The sequence below is a fragment of the Hippoglossus stenolepis genome, chromosome 16 (assembly GCF_022539355.2).
Source record: "Hippoglossus stenolepis isolate QCI-W04-F060 chromosome 16, HSTE1.2, whole genome shotgun sequence".
NCBI lineage: Eukaryota > Metazoa > Chordata > Actinopteri > Pleuronectiformes > Pleuronectidae > Hippoglossus > Hippoglossus stenolepis.
The window spans coordinates 4285130-4303002 of record NC_061498.1 but is presented as its reverse complement, the minus strand read 5'-3'; the positions used below and the strand labels follow the sequence as shown (position 1 = coordinate 4303002).

Genomic DNA, 17873 nt, shown 5'->3' with positions numbered 1-17873 from the left:
ACCAGAAACCTTCTTGTTTTGAGCAATGCAATCTGTAGCTGAATGGACTCACTTCAGCACCTGCTCTTTGTTGGCTGGCTGTCGTTGTGGGGGCCGGAGCTCTTCATTAACAGGGAGTGGAGCAAATTGCAGTGCAGTGACGAGTGGTCTCAGCCTCTCAGATTATGTGAGCGTCGCAGCAGTAAACACATACATCACACAGCTGTGTGTAGCAGCGGCCATACTGGGAAACAGTGTCACCCTAACGCGTCGCTGCTTTTCTCTCCCTATACACCCAGACACACACCGCGCTGGGGGGTTATTCATTAGCAACTGATTATGAAATCATTTCTTTGCAAACAAATGACGCTGCTGCCAGAAAAAAGGTGTCGGAGGGTGTACACGATATGTATTCACATATCGTAACTTCACCTCCCGGTAGAAGGAATTGTCTGTACCAGCGCGCGGCGTTGGCTGACATTTCTCCCCACACAAACAAATTCTAATTTGTGAAACTCCGTGTGGAGCAGCGGGACAGGCGGGGAGAGAATGTGCTGACTTTATAACGACCTTTCTGGATACAGGGGCTCGTTTGCCCATATTTTTCCCGGCATGGTGACACCTCGTCCTGGTGGTTTCTTCTTTAGAGGTATACATCCGCAGCACCACAATAGACGGTGGCTGGAATTAGCTGCTCAACAAACCGCTGCGACAAGGGAGAGACAAGCGTGTGTGTCTGTTTGTGTGCGTCAGTGGTCTCTGCGACGCTTGGAACCTTCTGTAATTGTTGACGACTGACGTGTTGTGTGTGTGTGTGTGTGTGTGTGTGTGTGCAGATCATCCTCATCTCATTTGCTGCCCCCAGTGGCATTGTCTGAGCTGATTGGAAGCCCGAGTCTGAGGGGCCTTTGCTGACAGCCTCATAGTCTTGGAGGTTAGTTTGAGGAGTAAACAGTGTCTTGTGCGTGGGATCTGAACATGTGCGTGTGGTGTCATTGAGTTGCAGGGGGTGGAGAGAGGAGCTGACGGCCAACATACTGAGAGGCCACTCAATTATTCAGAAGAGCCGTCGGGTTCAAAGAGTCACAACCCACCACCTTCACAGCTTATCTGCTGCTGCTGCTGCTGCTGCTGCTGTTTTGACCCACTGGTCTTAAAAAGTACAACAGATATCACTCACGTCATTATTAGTATTGTCAACAATAATGAGGAAAAAAACTTCCAGATACGATATTTCTCGCCCTCATCTCGCCGTTTGGGCTTTGGATATAAAAGATATCTGCAGATTTCCCTTACAAACTCCGCTTGGTTTTCTTTTGTCTCCCCTTCTATTCGCCCATTCGCCCCCGTGTTCAGACAGTGACCTCTGTCTTGCTGTTGGTGGGCAGTCCCTTGTGCTTGGGGTGCATGCGCGGCGAGTGGCCGTAGCCCAGCGGCTGCGAGAAGAGCTCGGGCAGCGTCTCGATGCTGAACTGCCTCTTGTTGGAGTAGGCCTGGCGCCGGCTGTTCTGCTGGTGCAGCGGCTGATGCTGTAGCTGCTGCTGCTGCTGCTGATGCTGTAGCTGCTGCTGATGCTGTAGCTGCTGCTGATGCTGTAGCTGCTGCAGCTGCTGGATGGGGTGATGCTGATGCTGATGCTGATGCTGATGCTGCTGCCCCTGGAGCACCATGTGGGTGGCCACCGGGTGGGGGGCGTGGCTCTTACTGGGGTCCCATACTTTGAAGGCCGAGCTGGAGGTGAGCGGATGCGTGTTGGTCTTGGAGATCTTGGGCTTGGGGATTTGCGAGGTGTTGATGGTGATGGCCAGTGGCGCGTGGATGTCGGGCGGCGGGAGGAAGGGCTTGTCCTTGGGATGGAAGTTGATTGGCTGGAAAGTGGGAGGGGACTGGCGGTGGGTGTAGTCTACCATCGGGTAGCTCTTGTAGTAGTCTCTTGGGGTCGTGTCTGGATGAAGGGCAGAGAGACAGGGGAGGAGAGACAGAGACATTGTTAATTCATATGAGACAATTCTTGATTACAGCATCAGTGGTGAATGTGGATGTGAAACTAATCACAATATAATGATGATAAAGATTTTAAAAAATGTTTGTTAGTTAGCAGGATTACACAAAATCTACTGGACGGATCCAGGAATCTTTCTTTAACATTGTGAAATAGGACGTTTTACAACTTTTTCATAGATTTCTCATAACACACAATTCATGGATGATGATGACGACAATCAGGTTTATTCAGAGGACAGATCTCTGAGTGTGTGCAATGTGTTGCAGATCCAAATAAAGATGTGGATCTAGAGAATTTAAATGAGGTTTGTGCCAATTCTAGTTTTTAAATGTAACTGTTGACCCAACATCTACAACTTTCATATTTATACATATATATTCAACAGCTAATGAGCGTGTATGTGTGTGTGTGTGTGTGTGTGTGTGTGTGTGTGTGTGTGTGTGTGTGTGTGTGTGTGTGTGTGTGTGTGTGTGTGTGTGTGTGTGTGTGTGTCTGAGGTGGACCACATTTAGAAAATCAGCAGCTGAATTGTCTCCAGTGTTCAAAATATCAACAGCACCAAGAAGAAAACAACCGGCAAAATAAGGGGAGAAGGAGTGTGTGTGTCTGTGTGTGTGTGTGTGTATGTCTGTGTGTGTCTGTGTCTCTGTGTGTGTTTGTGTTTGTGTTTGTGTGTGTGTGTGTGTGTCTGTGTGTGTGAGAGAGAGAGTGTGTGTCGGGCAAATCGGGAGATTTGTAGGGAGTAAAAATAGAGCATGTCGAGTCAGATTAGCCCGAGCTCCCTGAGTGGAACTCGACTCTGTTGCACGGTCATAACCACTGCCCCCCCCCCCACACACACACTCTGCCCGAAAGACACTAACAACCTTGTTTGCGTGGGCCCCCTATTTTTTTTTTTCCTGGAGAGAAACCGGAGCCATTTTTCTCTCCCTGCGTCACCGTTTGTGTCTTCGTTGCCGTTTGTCTTCATCTCAGACGACGGTATCTTTCAATATCTCCATAACGAAACAGGACACAGCTGCTATCAGGCCACATTGTGTTGTTACGACAGTGTGACAGATTGTGTGTGTGTGTGTGTAACTGATCTTATCATTATTGCAATCCAAACAGGAACATAATAGGGTTATGTCAATAGTCTGGTGTGAGGATGAATGACCAGCGGAGTTTAATCCGTTGTAATAAATGTCGATCGCTGTTAGTGGCTGTTTATTCGTGAATGTGTGTGTTTGAGTGCATGTGTGATTTCCGTGATTATGAAACATAAATGCAACTCAACTCGAGACAATCTGCACTTGACGGCCTGTTTGGGTCGATGTTTGTTCGCACCTCTCAACTGCTCCTTGAGTTCTGCAGCTGCATGAATTCAAACTCTTACATGTTCCCAAATCCTCCTGTGCACGTCATAAAATCTAGATTCACTGACGCCGTCTTATATTTGTATTTCCAGAAAACACCTGAAGCAGAAGTCTCACATTCACACGTGTCAGAAAAGCGTCCAGCGTCCTCACAGTCTGGTAATTGCTTATTGAACCCGTCATTGTGTAACTCCGAGGCACTTCAGCAGCAGCCGTTGAGGAAGGAGACAGAGTTGCTGGTAATCACTCTCTCCTCCTCTGTAACAGTCGCCGCTCGCTGGTCCGAGGATTTAGCCGGGGCCAACAATCAAAAATAACACAAAGTCTATTGCGCGAACAATTGTCGTCGATCACAAAGCCTATTTTAGGAGACGCATTTATTCTGCGGGAAGCAATAAAGTCTCACAATATTGGTGAGAAGGAGAACGAGGGGAATGAACAGAAAAAACTGATTTGCTTTCATTTAAATTTTGCAAGATAGAAGCGAGTTGAGGATTAGTGAGTGTTTGTGTGTCTGCGGTCTCATATGTACGCGTGCAATGCATGTGTGTGCGACTGTGCAACAAAGAACAAATTTACATACGTTCTTCACACAGTAAAGTGCATCACATGCTTTTGGCAGCTTTTCCTCTGCTGCCTGTTTGTCACAGTGACACGTGGACACTCATTCAACGTCAGCTGTGTTGCAACACTTAGACAGGTTGTGTTTGCTGTACGAGCTTTTGGATTTATAGTACATGAAATTACAGTTTATTCTTCTTCTTGATGTGACGCCGCGACTGAAGCTACAGTAAAGCGACAGCCTTTGACGTTAAGTTGGTCTAAATCTCTGGACAGGGGGCGAATCTGGAGCGAAACAATGAATTAAACACACAACCTCGTCCCACAACAACTGCTGTTGCCGTCCGTTGGAGTGTTTCCACGCAGGTTGCCAGCAGGAGCACCTGACAGCAGAGTCCTCTGTGACGGTATCATGTGCCTTCCCCTCCGCTTCACACACGCTCTCCATCTGCTCGTTCTCTCGTTCTCGCCCTCCCTCTCTCGTTTTCCATTCTCTCCTCCTGTGTTGCACTTTTTTCATTGCTCTCCAACAACATCAGCTCTTGCTTTCTTTTGAGCCACAGCCTAAAGCGAGGCCCGTGGGCCCAATCTGGGCCACCGCATTATAACTGCATAAGCCGGGCCCTCTGAAGGATTTCAGAGTTTGACAACATATTCTATTTATCTATTCTATTTTATCACGTTAAAGCAGATTTACTGGGGGAACCTGCTCAGTATAAAAGATTTCAACACACATCACAATGAAATGAGAACTAACAAGTAATTATTTCTCAAGTAATCTATTGTTTCTGGTTGTAATAACTTCTCTGTGCATTTTTACAACCTCTAGTTACAATTAACAAGGTTGTTATGGACGTTTGTGACCACATGTTAATGTGCACCATTAGCCTCTTAATCACTTGCCTTTATAACTGTATAACTGCCAGGGTTTCTTAAAAATTACATATGTAAAGGAATATCCCAGAATTACTTACACTACTTCATAATTGAAGATAAGGGGAAAGAGCCCAGAAGAGAATAACCCTTGATACTCTGTTATCTTGCACGGAGGCAGAGACGGTAGGTTTCCATCGTCTTTCCCACAGAGAAGCCGAGTGCTCTGAGATCAGTTCTGACCGGGATCAGATGTGACAACATATCTAGTATAGTGTCTTTTGTCTTTTAAAACTCATTTTGAAGAACAACAGAGGAAGCGTTAAAAGAGCGTTAACATTATTAAGATCAACCTAAATGTATTTGAGACCTATCATGTGATATTTAAACACATATAAGAATGTTTAAGGCCTAAAATTCAGCTTATTACATGTTTAAATACCCAGCAGAAACAGTGGTTTGCCCGTGTGTTTGATTCCAGTGCCTCCTCACCGCTTGTTCAATAATGCAATGCAGCCATATGATGTCTTACAGTGAATGAAATATTTAAACCCCAGAAGCCGTGTTCTTATAGCTTCAACCGTTACATAAGAATGCACCGCAGCACTTGATGCACATTTTCACGTCATGTACACTGATTTCTACTTTTGGAAACTTCTGTGGATTCGGGGGCGATGCATGGCGGCACATTATAGATCTTGTAGTAAGATGTATAATATCTATATTTTGGAGTAAAGGTGCCGTAGCAGAATTCCCAAGCAGCAGAAGATCACTACTGACAAGACAACTTCCGAACGTTTCCACCTCAGTGAAAGGAAATTCAAGAACCACACCGCTCTGCTTCACCTCATTAGTCTGGACAGGTACTTCCCTAAAACAAGTTAAAAACTATCTTTGTCTAAACTATGTTGCTTGTGAAGATGTTGTCTACTTTAAAACAGACATTATTGCTTGTTTGACCTTTTAAAATGTCCTTAGTGATCTTGCATGAACAAATATTGAACATTATCTAATTTCCCAGACATTGTTTTGAACAGTTTCTCCAGTATTGCTCAGACTGTTGGATTTTAATGAAAGACTTGATGCAGCAGCGACAGTAAAGACACATCTAATTAATTAAACTCTAAAGGAGTGGAAAAGTTATTTTTTCTCCATAAAACAAGTTCCAACCTTATTCACGTCGAAGCTGTTTCCATGACAATATTGGTATATTTATCATGTTTGCAAAGATGTTGTTTACTTATAACCTAAAATAAAGAAATTATGTATATGACCTTTTAAAAATAGTGAATATTATATATTTTCCCAGCAATTATTTCCACAGTATCTCCAATATAGCTCAAACTGTTCATTAGATTGCTTCATTAGATTTTAATTACAGACTTGAGGCTTCCTTGGACCAGAACCTGGAGTCCTATCGTCCTTTCACACCCTTTTTGAAACAATAAAATAAAATCCCTCCACCTTCTGTCTCATGTTGTCTTTCCTGACGCTCACTGAAGAACAACTTTGGCCGAGTTCCACGAATCACATTTTAACTTCAACTAAAAACAGCTCCAAGTTCCCAGACACCCAAATGAACATGAGGTTAATAAATGAAAACAAAACTGAAGGATTTATGATGATGTCTCTGTGGTTCTCTGTGTTTATTTCTTCCTCGTCTCGCTCTCACATTCTGTTTGTTTTCTCTCTGACCTTTAGCATCTTAACCCCAGATTCTCCCACTGCTCCTCCACCTGTCCTCCTTCCAGCACTTCATCTAAGACAGATATCTCACAGCTGTAACATCTGGCACATCTGGAGTTCCCCGACCTCTAAGATCTGATTTGCCTTTCCTCTTTTTTTAAATTATTTTTGTGCTTACTTCCTCCTGTGCCCCATTTAATCTCTTGTCCGTATAAGAAAACAAAGACATTTCTCTCAGTTGCAACGTGTTCAAGATTTCAAAGCAGCTTGGTCCAGATACCTGCGGTTTCATCCGGAAAATAGTCGGCAGCCTCATCCAAGCTGCTGTGTGTCCTCGCCATGACTTTGTCCACACAGCCAGGATCTCTGGACCCAGAAGCTTGTTTACTGCCCAACTGTCGATCATGACGTTATACCTCATTTTTATAGCATCAAATAACTAATAGAAAAAAAACTTCTCGGAAAAATGATAAATGAAAGTCATCATCTTTAACTTGTACTTTGACTTTTTAGTTTGTTCCATGTCCCATCCACTAACATGGAGGAGGTAACCTACACTGCAGCCAGCCACCAGAGGGCGATCAAGACGTTTTGGCTTCACTTCACACCAACTTACAACCTTTGGATTAACTTGTTAACATCACTTTACAAGCTCTACATCCCATTGACCCTAATTTGTATCCATATAAAGAAGAGAAATACAGAAGTGTGTGTGTGTGTGTGTGTGTTTGTGTACATGTTTTTGTGTGTGTCTGTGTGTGTGTGTGATAGGGACAGAGAAACCCAAAACAGAGCAGATACCAAACAGAGGAGGAGTCCACCGCCTGTGTATCACCACTCAGAGGCAGAGATGAGTATGTAGATGTCGGGTGAGGAGGGAGCGTCGCACCTCGGTGTCTGAGAGATTTGTTAGTTTCAAGTGTTTGGCCGACGCTCAGTGTTCAGTGGCTGCAGCGACGCTGCTGCGGCAGTCGGCCTTTGTTTCTCACTCACTGAGCAGAATAATGAAATGAGCTCCTCTCCTCCACTCGTCTCTTTTTCAGATCGTTCCCGTCGCTGATTTTGAAGACGTCAGCTTCTCTCCACATTAGTTAGGGTCTATCCACATTGTCTCATCTGAAATTCTTCTCTATTCTCTTATATATATAGTGTATTTTTGTGTGATCAAAGTTTTATTATATTCAAACTAAATATTCACATGTCAGGTTTTTAATTCACGATCATTATCACTATTGGTTTCTGTTAAGAAGAAACACGTGACTCTAATAACATGAACTTTCGCAAAATAAATCAATATTGCTGGAGATTTTTGTGATAAATGATATATTTTACTGTAAATTAATAAAAATATAAACTATATACAAATATAATTCATTTGAAATATTTTACTATATATTCCAGGACAGGAATAGTGAGTCTGTGTCTCAGTGTTTGTGTCTCAGTGTTTGTGTCTCTGTGTTTGTGTCTCTGTGTTTGTGTTTGTCTGCTAATCTCTTGCTAATCGGTAACAGCTTTTGAGTAAAGTTTGAATTTAGTTTCAACAGACAATTAACACTGTTGTGCGAGGTTGTGCGATAAGATCAGCCATTTTCCAGTTTTGTATTTATGTGGCTCAATTAGCATCTATGCAGCTGCTGCAACACTGTGTTACACAATGTGGTGGTAGAGAACACAGTATTTCTTTTCCTCTCCTTCAAACAACTGCAGTATTTTTAAATGCTGGATCTCGGTGATATATTCACACCGGTGGACAAACACAAACATTATTTGCGAAGGGGTGATTGTTTCAAATCTTCTCCTTTCTTGTGCGCAGCTCAGCCTGGTGGTAATATTTAGATTAAGGTATCTGAAGTGTAGTTACTGAACACTGAGTTTGCATAAATCAGGAATAAAGCACCGCGCTCAAACGTGAATCATGATCCAACATCGCAGGATCAGAGTCAGGCTCATAAAAAATACATTATCTTAATGGGTGCTTGCCCCCTTCAAACAGTTTCCCACTCAGTATGTGGATACGTTGTGTTTTCTATCATACTGTACATTACTTGACCTCTAAACACTAAGCCTGCGTTCTGGATCTGTCCTGTTATTGTGGGGACCTAACACGGTAAAGCATGGGGTTAGAATGAGCCCTGAAGTCATTGAGACAAAACAATCTGTGTGTGTGTGTGTGTGTGTGTGTGTGTGTGTGTGTGTGTGTGTGTGTGTGTGTGTGTGTGTGTGTGTGTGTGTGTGTGTGTGTGTGTGTGTGTGTGTGTGTGTGTGTGTGAACCTACTCACCCACAGCCTTCAGCGAGGTGTACTTGTTGAAACCGATTCCCAGGTTGTTGTGAGGGTGAGACAAGGCCATGGCTGGACCCAGGGGAGACAACGCTGCGTTGTTCAAATGGTTGTGATCTATGAGAGAGAGAGAGAGAGAAACACATATGAAAAGTCAGTCAAAGAGAATAAAAATCAGTTCATATTTCATTTGGTTTTCTTGTGAAAATCTTCTCATGAAGCCACAGTAAAACATCACAAGTAAAAGCGCACCAGTGAGTCCTCTGTAGCTCTGGTGCATCTTGTTCTTTCAGCAATGTAACGTTCCTGTAGATCAGCTGGATGTGTAAATTGCAGGTTCAGTTAATCCTTTTACATAAATATGTAAAGGAATTTTGAAAACCGACTCCATAGTTTTGATGTTGTTAAACAAGGGTTAAGTTAATAAACTATGCACCAATGTGGGAAAATGTTCCAAGTTGCTTCTTTAAGAATAAAAACCTCAGAGCTCTGAAGAAACAAGGTCAGGACCGGATTACTTCACTTCTCTAACATGTCGTCTTTCCAGAATTCCAAAAGTTAAACCATTTCCACAGGAGAGTACAAGCGCACACACACATACACACACACACACACACATGCACGCAGAAACAAACACACAAACCTGACACCCGCGTCCACCAGCCCCACGGTGACTGAGACGCATCAGTAAGAATCAAGCGAGGAGAAAATGGGAGAGTGAGGCGGGGAGAAAGCCGGAGAGCGAGGGATGTGACACCAGCGCTGAGTGATTGAATTAGAAATAGATCTTCACTTCCCCGTGTAATTGATATGCAGTGGTGACACGCTGTGGGCTGCGTGGAGCGCGGGGACCCACAACTGTGCGTTTGTAATTTTATTCCTGTGTAGATGCATGTGTGTGTAAAATTGTTATTGTCTTATGTGAAGCTCTGGTCCCACCTGCTCTCCTCACTCACTCATCACCACCAGGACAATGGAAATGTGGCGGTGCACAACCTCCAATCAACCACACACACACACACACACACACACACACACACGAGACGTATTGAGTTTTTTAGAAATAATAATATGCAAAGATGTTGCTCTTTCATCTGCCCTGTGTTTGGATGCTGTGATCTCAAGCGTGATCAACTCGAGTGAGAGAGTTAAAGGCAGAGATACACAGACAGGGGGGAAAGAAATCATTTAATTGATGGAAAGATCTCTGGCCGTTCTCCAGTTTGACCACAGGGCTGTTCCTGCCCATCAGAGAGAGAGAGAGAGAGAGAGAGAGAGAGAGAGAGAGGAGAGAGAGAGAGAGAGAGAGATTTTGTAATGTTGTGTTATTATAGTGTTGTCTTTTTTATACTTGACCAGAATGTCACTCAGCAGAGCGCCTAACTCGGCCAAGGCCCACAAGTCCCTTCAAATTCAGTCAACAGGCAACAAATTGAACACTCTCACAGATATCAGTCCTCCCAGTGTCACTGATTGTGTGTTATTCTTGTGTTGAATTACCTCTCAGAAGTGAAAACTCACTGAGGCTGATACAATATTGTGGCAATTGGTCCAATAGCTGTTGAGATAATGCACAACTCACGGGTAAATGATCAAACTTAAGACTTTTTTCCACCTCATACGGACATGAACAGCGTCCCTGCTTCTGTCCACCCGGTGAAGAATGAAGGTCCGATATTCATTCTCCCTTTTCATCTCCTCTGAAAACAGCTAAAATGAAATTCAACCACAGTATGAGACAAGTGCGAGTGAAGCAGAGCAGTGAAGCTATGAGCTGGAAATCAAAAACAAGGAGCTGAAAGACACTTAAACCCCCATAGAGCTGGAGACTGTCTAATTCTATGTGCAACTCACATTTCCCGTTTCTTTTGCACAATGTTTCCATTTTAAGAAATAATATTCACTTGATAAAATCTAAGGTCACTAATGTGTATTTATGTGTGATTCATGGGGCGTTCTGCCTCGGTGCTATTAATCCCAGGGTACTGTCGAATTGGAAGATAGGAGACTGAAAGGGAGAAAGAAAAAAAACCTTCCCTGTATTCTTGAATAAATTCCCTCTGAATGTCCTACATTTCTCATTCTGTGTGTGTGTGTTTGTGTGTGTGTGTGTGTGTGTGGTTCAGCGTGTGCATATTTCTTTATTGTGTAGTATAGAGGCCTCAGAGGAGACGCACTCATAAGAATTCAAATTTATGTTTATTAAAGAGAAGCGGAAACGAGGTGTATGAATGTGATTCAAAATGTGTGTGTGTGTGTGTGTGTGTGTGTGTTTGACAGAAATAGTGATGGGAACTGTGGGACTAAGAACAGGAAATATATGTGGACCTGTTTTTAGTGCATATCATTTAGGGCCCTGCAAGTCTGTGTGTGTGTGTGTGTGTGTGTGTGTGTGTGTGTGTGTGTGTGTGTGTGTGTGTCCACTATCGCAGTGTGAGAAGCAGCATGTGTACTTTATTTTGCATGCGCATGCTTTCCTGCCAGCATGCATTTGTTTTTGTACGTATATGCATGTGTGTGTGTGTGTGTGTTTGCAGGCAGCAGAGCACCGCTGGGTGATGGCCTAATTCAGCAGGGCTCAACATCAAAGAGGCTGACTGCTGCAAGGGCTTCAGCCAGCCTTACTCTGACATGAGTACTGTCTCACACACACACACACACACACACACACACACACACACACACACACACACACACACACACACACACACACACACACAGAGAGAGAGAGAGAGAGAGAGAGAGAGAGAGAGAGAGAGAGGGAAATAGATGCAGGAGGATGCAGCAGCGTGGGGAGCAGAGGCTTGTGTTGTTTAATGCATGGGGCATAAATCAACTCAACTCAAACTTCTACCTCGACTGTTTGATGCACAGACCATTGCCAGTTTCGAGTCCTGCGAGCCACACCAGGCCAACACGAGTGCACTTATGGAACTGTAGGGCGCGCGGGATGAACGGCCAAGTGGCGTCTATGTCACATCGTTTCATGTGAGTGGAGCGGAGAAGCAGAGGAAGGGAGGAAAAAAAAAACCAAGGACTGAGAGGGCAGGGCAGGTCAGCGGACAAGTTCACTTCATGACACATGTTGGGAAACTGTGCTCTGACTTCTACTCGGGACCGAACATGTTCTATACTGAGCATGTGTAACATAAAATGCACCAGCTGTTTATGCGGCAGGTCTGCGTGCACATTAAACTATTAGAGCAGAAGCTACTGAATCATACACACTCACTGCATCCAACCAGTATTACCCGAAAAGCCTTTTTTTTAAATAAATAATTCTGATTTAGTAATTTATTTGAAAGAAATACACTTGAGGGAATAAGCTTATTATCTTTCGATCAGGAGATCAACTCCACCTTCATGTCTGCACGCTAAATATGCAGATGCTAGAGCCAGCAGCTGGTTAGCGTAGCTTAGCATAAAGACTGACAGCAGTAGTATGTGTAGTTTTTGGTTCCTATAGGTTTTGAAAAACTTTGCCTCCTGTGAGTGTGTAGAAGTATCTATTTAATTTAACACCGTTTCCAAAAGTTTCTCTAATTACAGCGCTTCCACTAACAGATGGTGTTTTGATTTAAGTTTAATCTGAACCTAAAGATGGGAAATGAAGACATGGTTTGTTTGAACTCTGAAAAAAAAGAGGTGTAAAAACAATGTGTACTTAATAAAGTGTTATATGCTGGATTATTGTCTTGTTGTCGTTCAGCTGCAGATGTAACATACAGATGTGAGAGTGGAATTGATCTTTTTGCAGCACATTAAGTCAGCATGAATGTTGTATTATCAGTAGACATCAGTAGTAACACAACTTACTGCCACACACCTGTGATTTTAAAACATCTTCATTGTCTTATCTTTACTTTTAGCTGCTGCGATACCATAGAGTCTTCATCATAGAACATGTGAGGTAAGTGTAGAAGTGTTGCATGTTAAAGCGTTCAGTGGGGGGGGGGGTGGCATGTGTGCGACATATGGTCCTCCGTTATTATCGGCCTCAACGTGCTACAGTAGAAGAAAATACACGCCAACATTTGTTTGAGGTGTCGTGGAGCACAACATGCTGTAGCTCCTCTAAATCACGCAAACACACGGAGGCTGAGCAGATGCTGTTTCCATCCTCTCTCTTCCCCTCGTCCTATTCTCTCTCCATGTGTCTACTTGCCTTTTCCCCCTTTTCAATGTCAACTTTATTTATATAGCACATGTAAAACAACTTGGTTGACTAAGGTAAAACAAGAAAACAGCAAGACACAATATATCATAATACAAATGATGATAAAATCTGCTGGGATATGAATCGAAAAGAAGGCCAAAGAGAAGAGATGTGTCTTTAACAATGATTTGAGTCGTTGGAGAGAGGGGGGGCAGATCTAATATGGAGTTGTGAGCTGTTCCACAAGTTTGGGGCGGCTGCTGCGAAGGCTCGATCGCCTCTGGTTATGAGTTTGAGGCAGATCCAGGAGCAGCTGAGTGTCTGACCTCAGCTCTCTGACTGCAGTGTGGGGTATAGGGCCCAGAACAGAGCCTTGAAGGACACCACAGGTAGGTGTCACATGCCTCTCCCTGCTTCAGTAGCTGCTCCCTCCCTCCCTCCCTCCCTCCCTCCCTCCCTCCTTCCTTCTCTGTGACCTGCTTCTTCCTGTTACTCTCCTCGTCTTACTCTTTTGTTCTCTCTCAGTCAGGACGAGGCCGGCCATCTGTTGTCTCGTAATGAAACAATGAAAGTGTGGGAAGAACTCACTCACCTTTGAATGTTTCAAGTTATTTTTTTCCTACTTTGACTTTTACTAGAGTGGATGCACATCAGATGAGGATGAAAAGTGCCCAGTGTAATTTTTACAATTTTGGTGATGAGAGTATCTTAGTGTACAGGATCTGTAGAATCGTATCAGAGTGTTTGGACCAATGACTTTCCTCTTTCAGGTTGGACGACTTGTTTGTTAAAATGTTGGGTCTACACTTACTGTGGTGTGACTAACAGCAACTTACCACTAACTGTTAACAGTAGATTTATGATTATTTTTTACAATAACGTTTGAAAAGTAGTAAAACAAAAGTAGGAGTATGTATTTGCAAAGTACTTTTATCAGAGAAGTGTCTGGATTAGCAGATTAAACATCCAGTGATTATATTATTATTTAATGCCAACGGGCACATTAAGAAAGATGAATGATGAAATGACCAGAAAGAGTAACTGCACCCGGCTCGCCTGCTCATTTAATAATCTCCCTCTTACATGCTTCTCTCTCACTTAAGTCTCTCTTGTCTGTGTGTGTTAAATGGAGTCATTTCAGTACACTGCGTCCAGTGTGGACGTCCCCCTCCCCTCTTTCTGCCTCACACACTCTATTTGCAGGGTAAACGAAGGCTTATCCCAGGATGACACCATTATTTTCTGCCTTTAGCCCTCACATTGAATGCATTGAACTCTGGCTCCCTGTCTGCTCAGCACTTTACATAATTCAGTGGACGGCCATACATCTACACACATGCACACGCACACACACATGCATGCACGCACACTAAGTTCACGCGGGTGATAAACATTGGAATGACAGATCCTTGTACTTTTAAAACATTCCCACGGGAGAGATGAAAGAGGAGGCCGTGTGGAAGAGAGCCGGGAAGAAACAAACTAATAAATAGAGTTAAGACAAATAAGGAAGGAGAAGAAATGAAGAATTGTACGATGACCTTAACACCAGCAAGGTCACAGAAATAATGCGTAGGAAGTGAATTATGATTAGGAGTGTTTTTTCTGAAGGACATTCTGTAAACACCCAAAACCATCTCAATAAAATCAAAACAGTGAAGTTGCGATGACCTGAAAGAGTTGACGCTCTCAGAGCTGATGGGAACAGAGTCAGAGGATAGTGACAACTTTCATATTACATGTTGTGATATTTATTGATACATAAAAGACATTGATCACTGCCTGTTGCTGCCAATGAGATCAGTCAGACTGAATTCAAGTCATTGTTAACATCAAAATATTGATTATTTCACCTTTAACTACATTTATTAAGGTTAAAGGAAAAACAAGAACTCAGTAGAACAGCCAGGAAACTGTAGTTCATGTAGACAAGGATAATGGTCTCTAGTAAAAGCTGATGGAATGAAGTTACAGGGGAGACGGAGGGAGAGATGAACAGATGGAAGACAGATAAAGGAAAGATAGAGAGCGATCCTACAACAGCTGAGAACGTCCCTCTTGGTTCGGATCGTTCCCTGAGTGTAGATCAGCTGTTTTCAGCACCATGGACAGAGTCATTCTGCTGGGTATCAAACCCACGACTGTGTACACACTTTACGGGACAGTTTTTACTGTACAAAGCGACACTAAACAAGTGGGGAGCCTATTATTACATTGTAATCTGTCCTCTTTTCATACGATACATATTTTTTGGTTTGTTTCCACTCTCCTTTTTCTCGATTCTATCCATCCTTCATTTGCTAATGTGTTTTGGAAACACTGTCAAGATATTCAGCAAATTATATCCTCATTTGTGTAAATGTCATATAGTCTGAGGGTTAAAAACAGGGGAATATTAATTGGAATATTCTAACATTGTTTATACAAACCCAGACTTTCTGTACACACTGAAAAACATGTTTTTACAAAATTTCATTATGTCAAGTGGTTGCACAAAATAAATTGAGATATATATATATTTAAAGTTTAGTGTGTTTATTTTTTTTAAGTTGATTGCACTTATTTTTCTGTAATTTAACATTTAAAAATACATGAAAGTTTCAGTAACACATTAAAATCAGTTCAAACGTGCAACAATTAAAATATGTCAGAATCCATTTTTTCAGTGTAGTTATAATGTGTAAGTGATTAGTGCCTGTCTGTGCAAGCGTGAATGAGGGTGTGTGCATTTGTTTGTGTGTGTGTGTGTGTGTGTGTGTGTGTGTGTGTGTGTGTGTGTGTGTGTGTGTGTGTGTGTGTGTGTGTGTGTGTGTGTGTGTGTGTGTGTGTGTGTGTGTGCAAAATAGTGAGTGAATGCCTCATTTTTCATTATCTACAAAGAAGCTGTTTTAACTCTGACAGGCGCCTCACATCCCACCGGCCGCCCTCAAAGTCACCATGACTCATTCTCTCTCTCCCTCCTCCTTCCCTCCATCTAATTTCTCTTCAAGGGACAACAAAGCAAACCCCTGGCCAGCGCTTCTCAACTTCTGAGGATTCAATTATTCAAAAGCGTTAATTGTGCTGCACAGTCATCTAGAACTCACTCGCTAACCCACAGACATTTACTGATGGTTTCTGTGTGTCCTTTTTTCTTGTTCCTTATGTTTGTGTCTGTGAACAATCTGCAGTTTGTGTGTCTGAGTGTGTGTCTGAAAGTGTGTGTGTGTGTTGCATAATCATCTGCAGCTCCCCCTAACAGCTGCAGATATTTGGAGAGGTAAAAACCCTGTTATGCAATAGGACTCAAACTGGGTCTCATGCAGTGGATTCAGCTAGTTTGCCTGAATTAATCTTTCATGAAAAAGAAAAAAATCACAACACAATCCAACTTTTTCAGGCCTGAAACTGATACGTGGGTGATACAGTGCACGTTATCTCCGGGAGTTGTACATGTGTGCATTACCCATGTACAACCCATGAAGATACCATGACCTGGATGACGGAGCATCTTTAAGTGGCTCTACCTGCAGGGATAATAAAAACCAGTCTGTAGATGTGTGTACCTGTATTTGTGTCTCTTCAGCGTGTGCACACAGACACACACTCTCTTTCCCCCTGTACTTGGTTAACTAGAGAATTATTGAGCTAATCTGGGTGTTGAACAAGCCCTTTCATGACAGAGGCCGAGCGTCTCCCAAGGCTTCACTTCCGCACTCACAAATCTCTCAAACTCCTCTCACAGGCTTACGGCGAGAGGATCAAACCATAAGGGCTCTTCAGTGCTCAAATGACACTTGATTTACTCTTCTGAAAATTTGCAATTCATGCATTGCTGCTGCGTTGCTGCCGCACACACACACACACACACACACACACACACACACACACACACACACACACACACACACACACACACACACACACACACACACACACACACACACACACACACACACACACACACACACACACTCCTCTGTAAACAGTGACCTCAGACTGTTCGGCTGCCTCCATCCAGGTGATGCGAGTAGATAACAGACACTCAATCTGAGTCAACTTGTGTGAAATCAGAAGAAACGAGCAGCACAGGAAACTGCTTTGAAGACCCCCCCCTCAGGTTTGCCATTCACTCTGCATACAGTCTGCTTTACCTGCTGGAGGTTTGTATATACGCAGCCTGAGGATTATCCTCATCAATCATTTATCACCTTTAATGGAAATTTAACCTTTTTACTGTTCTTTTTTTTTTAACTCTAATTAAGTTTGAATCTCTTCCCCACCTTCTCTTAACCCTCCTCTGTTTTCTGAAAGAGACACAATTTGTTCTATTTATTGTTCTGTGATCTTCTGTACAGGAGCATGAATCACAGCCGGCGTCAGGCCTGATAAAAGGAGATTTAAAGCTTATTCCTCCTCATCCATAAAAGCACTTTACTCGCAGCCTGGGGCTAATGTTGTATCCGTAACAGAGGTGAGGGGGGGAAATGATTTAATATGTTTTACATTAAATCATTAAATCTAATTTCGTAAAATGTTTTTGTGACTGTGGGGGCCACGTCTCCTTCTCATTGATTTACCCGGTTTCCAAGGGCAATAAAACTGTAAACCCTTTGTTTCACGGGGTCAGGACATGTGACCAGTTTCACTCCCATCACATTAATATAAGTGTCGGGGAATGTGTCATACATTCAACATATTCAGGCAAAAGATATGAAGACACAATATTAAAGGTGTCAAAAGATTCTACTGAGATTACTGTGACTCAATTTAAATAAGTTTATTATAAGTTTCTTCTTACGGTTATATCGTATCGTGGTGTAAAAGGTATTGATGATGAATACTTAATGAACGTCTTCATGTGTGAACACGACCACAGCATGACGCTATTACTTGTAGATGCAGGTTGAAAGAGGAAGCGGATGAAGGTCAGTGAGAACCCCCACACACACACACAGACACACACAGAAACACACAATTTGACATATGGACGCACACT

The 17873-nt window shown here is 43.0% G+C and overlaps 1 protein-coding gene across 1 annotated transcript in view; it reads right to left on the bottom strand.

The window, feature by feature from the left end:
* Positions 1 to 990: 990 nt before the first annotated feature.
* Positions 991 to 17873, bottom strand: part of LOC118124022 (protein shisa-8) — a 71289-nt gene continuing 54406 nt past the window's right edge. The window contains exons 4-5 of the mRNA XM_035181800.2: positions 8740 to 8856; positions 991 to 1924 (exon numbers count right to left, since the gene is read on the bottom strand). Of these exons, the coding sequence (XP_035037691.1) occupies positions 1332 to 1924; positions 8740 to 8856 (710 nt within the window). The 3' untranslated portion in view covers positions 991 to 1331. The remainder of the gene's footprint in view (positions 1925 to 8739; positions 8857 to 17873) is intronic.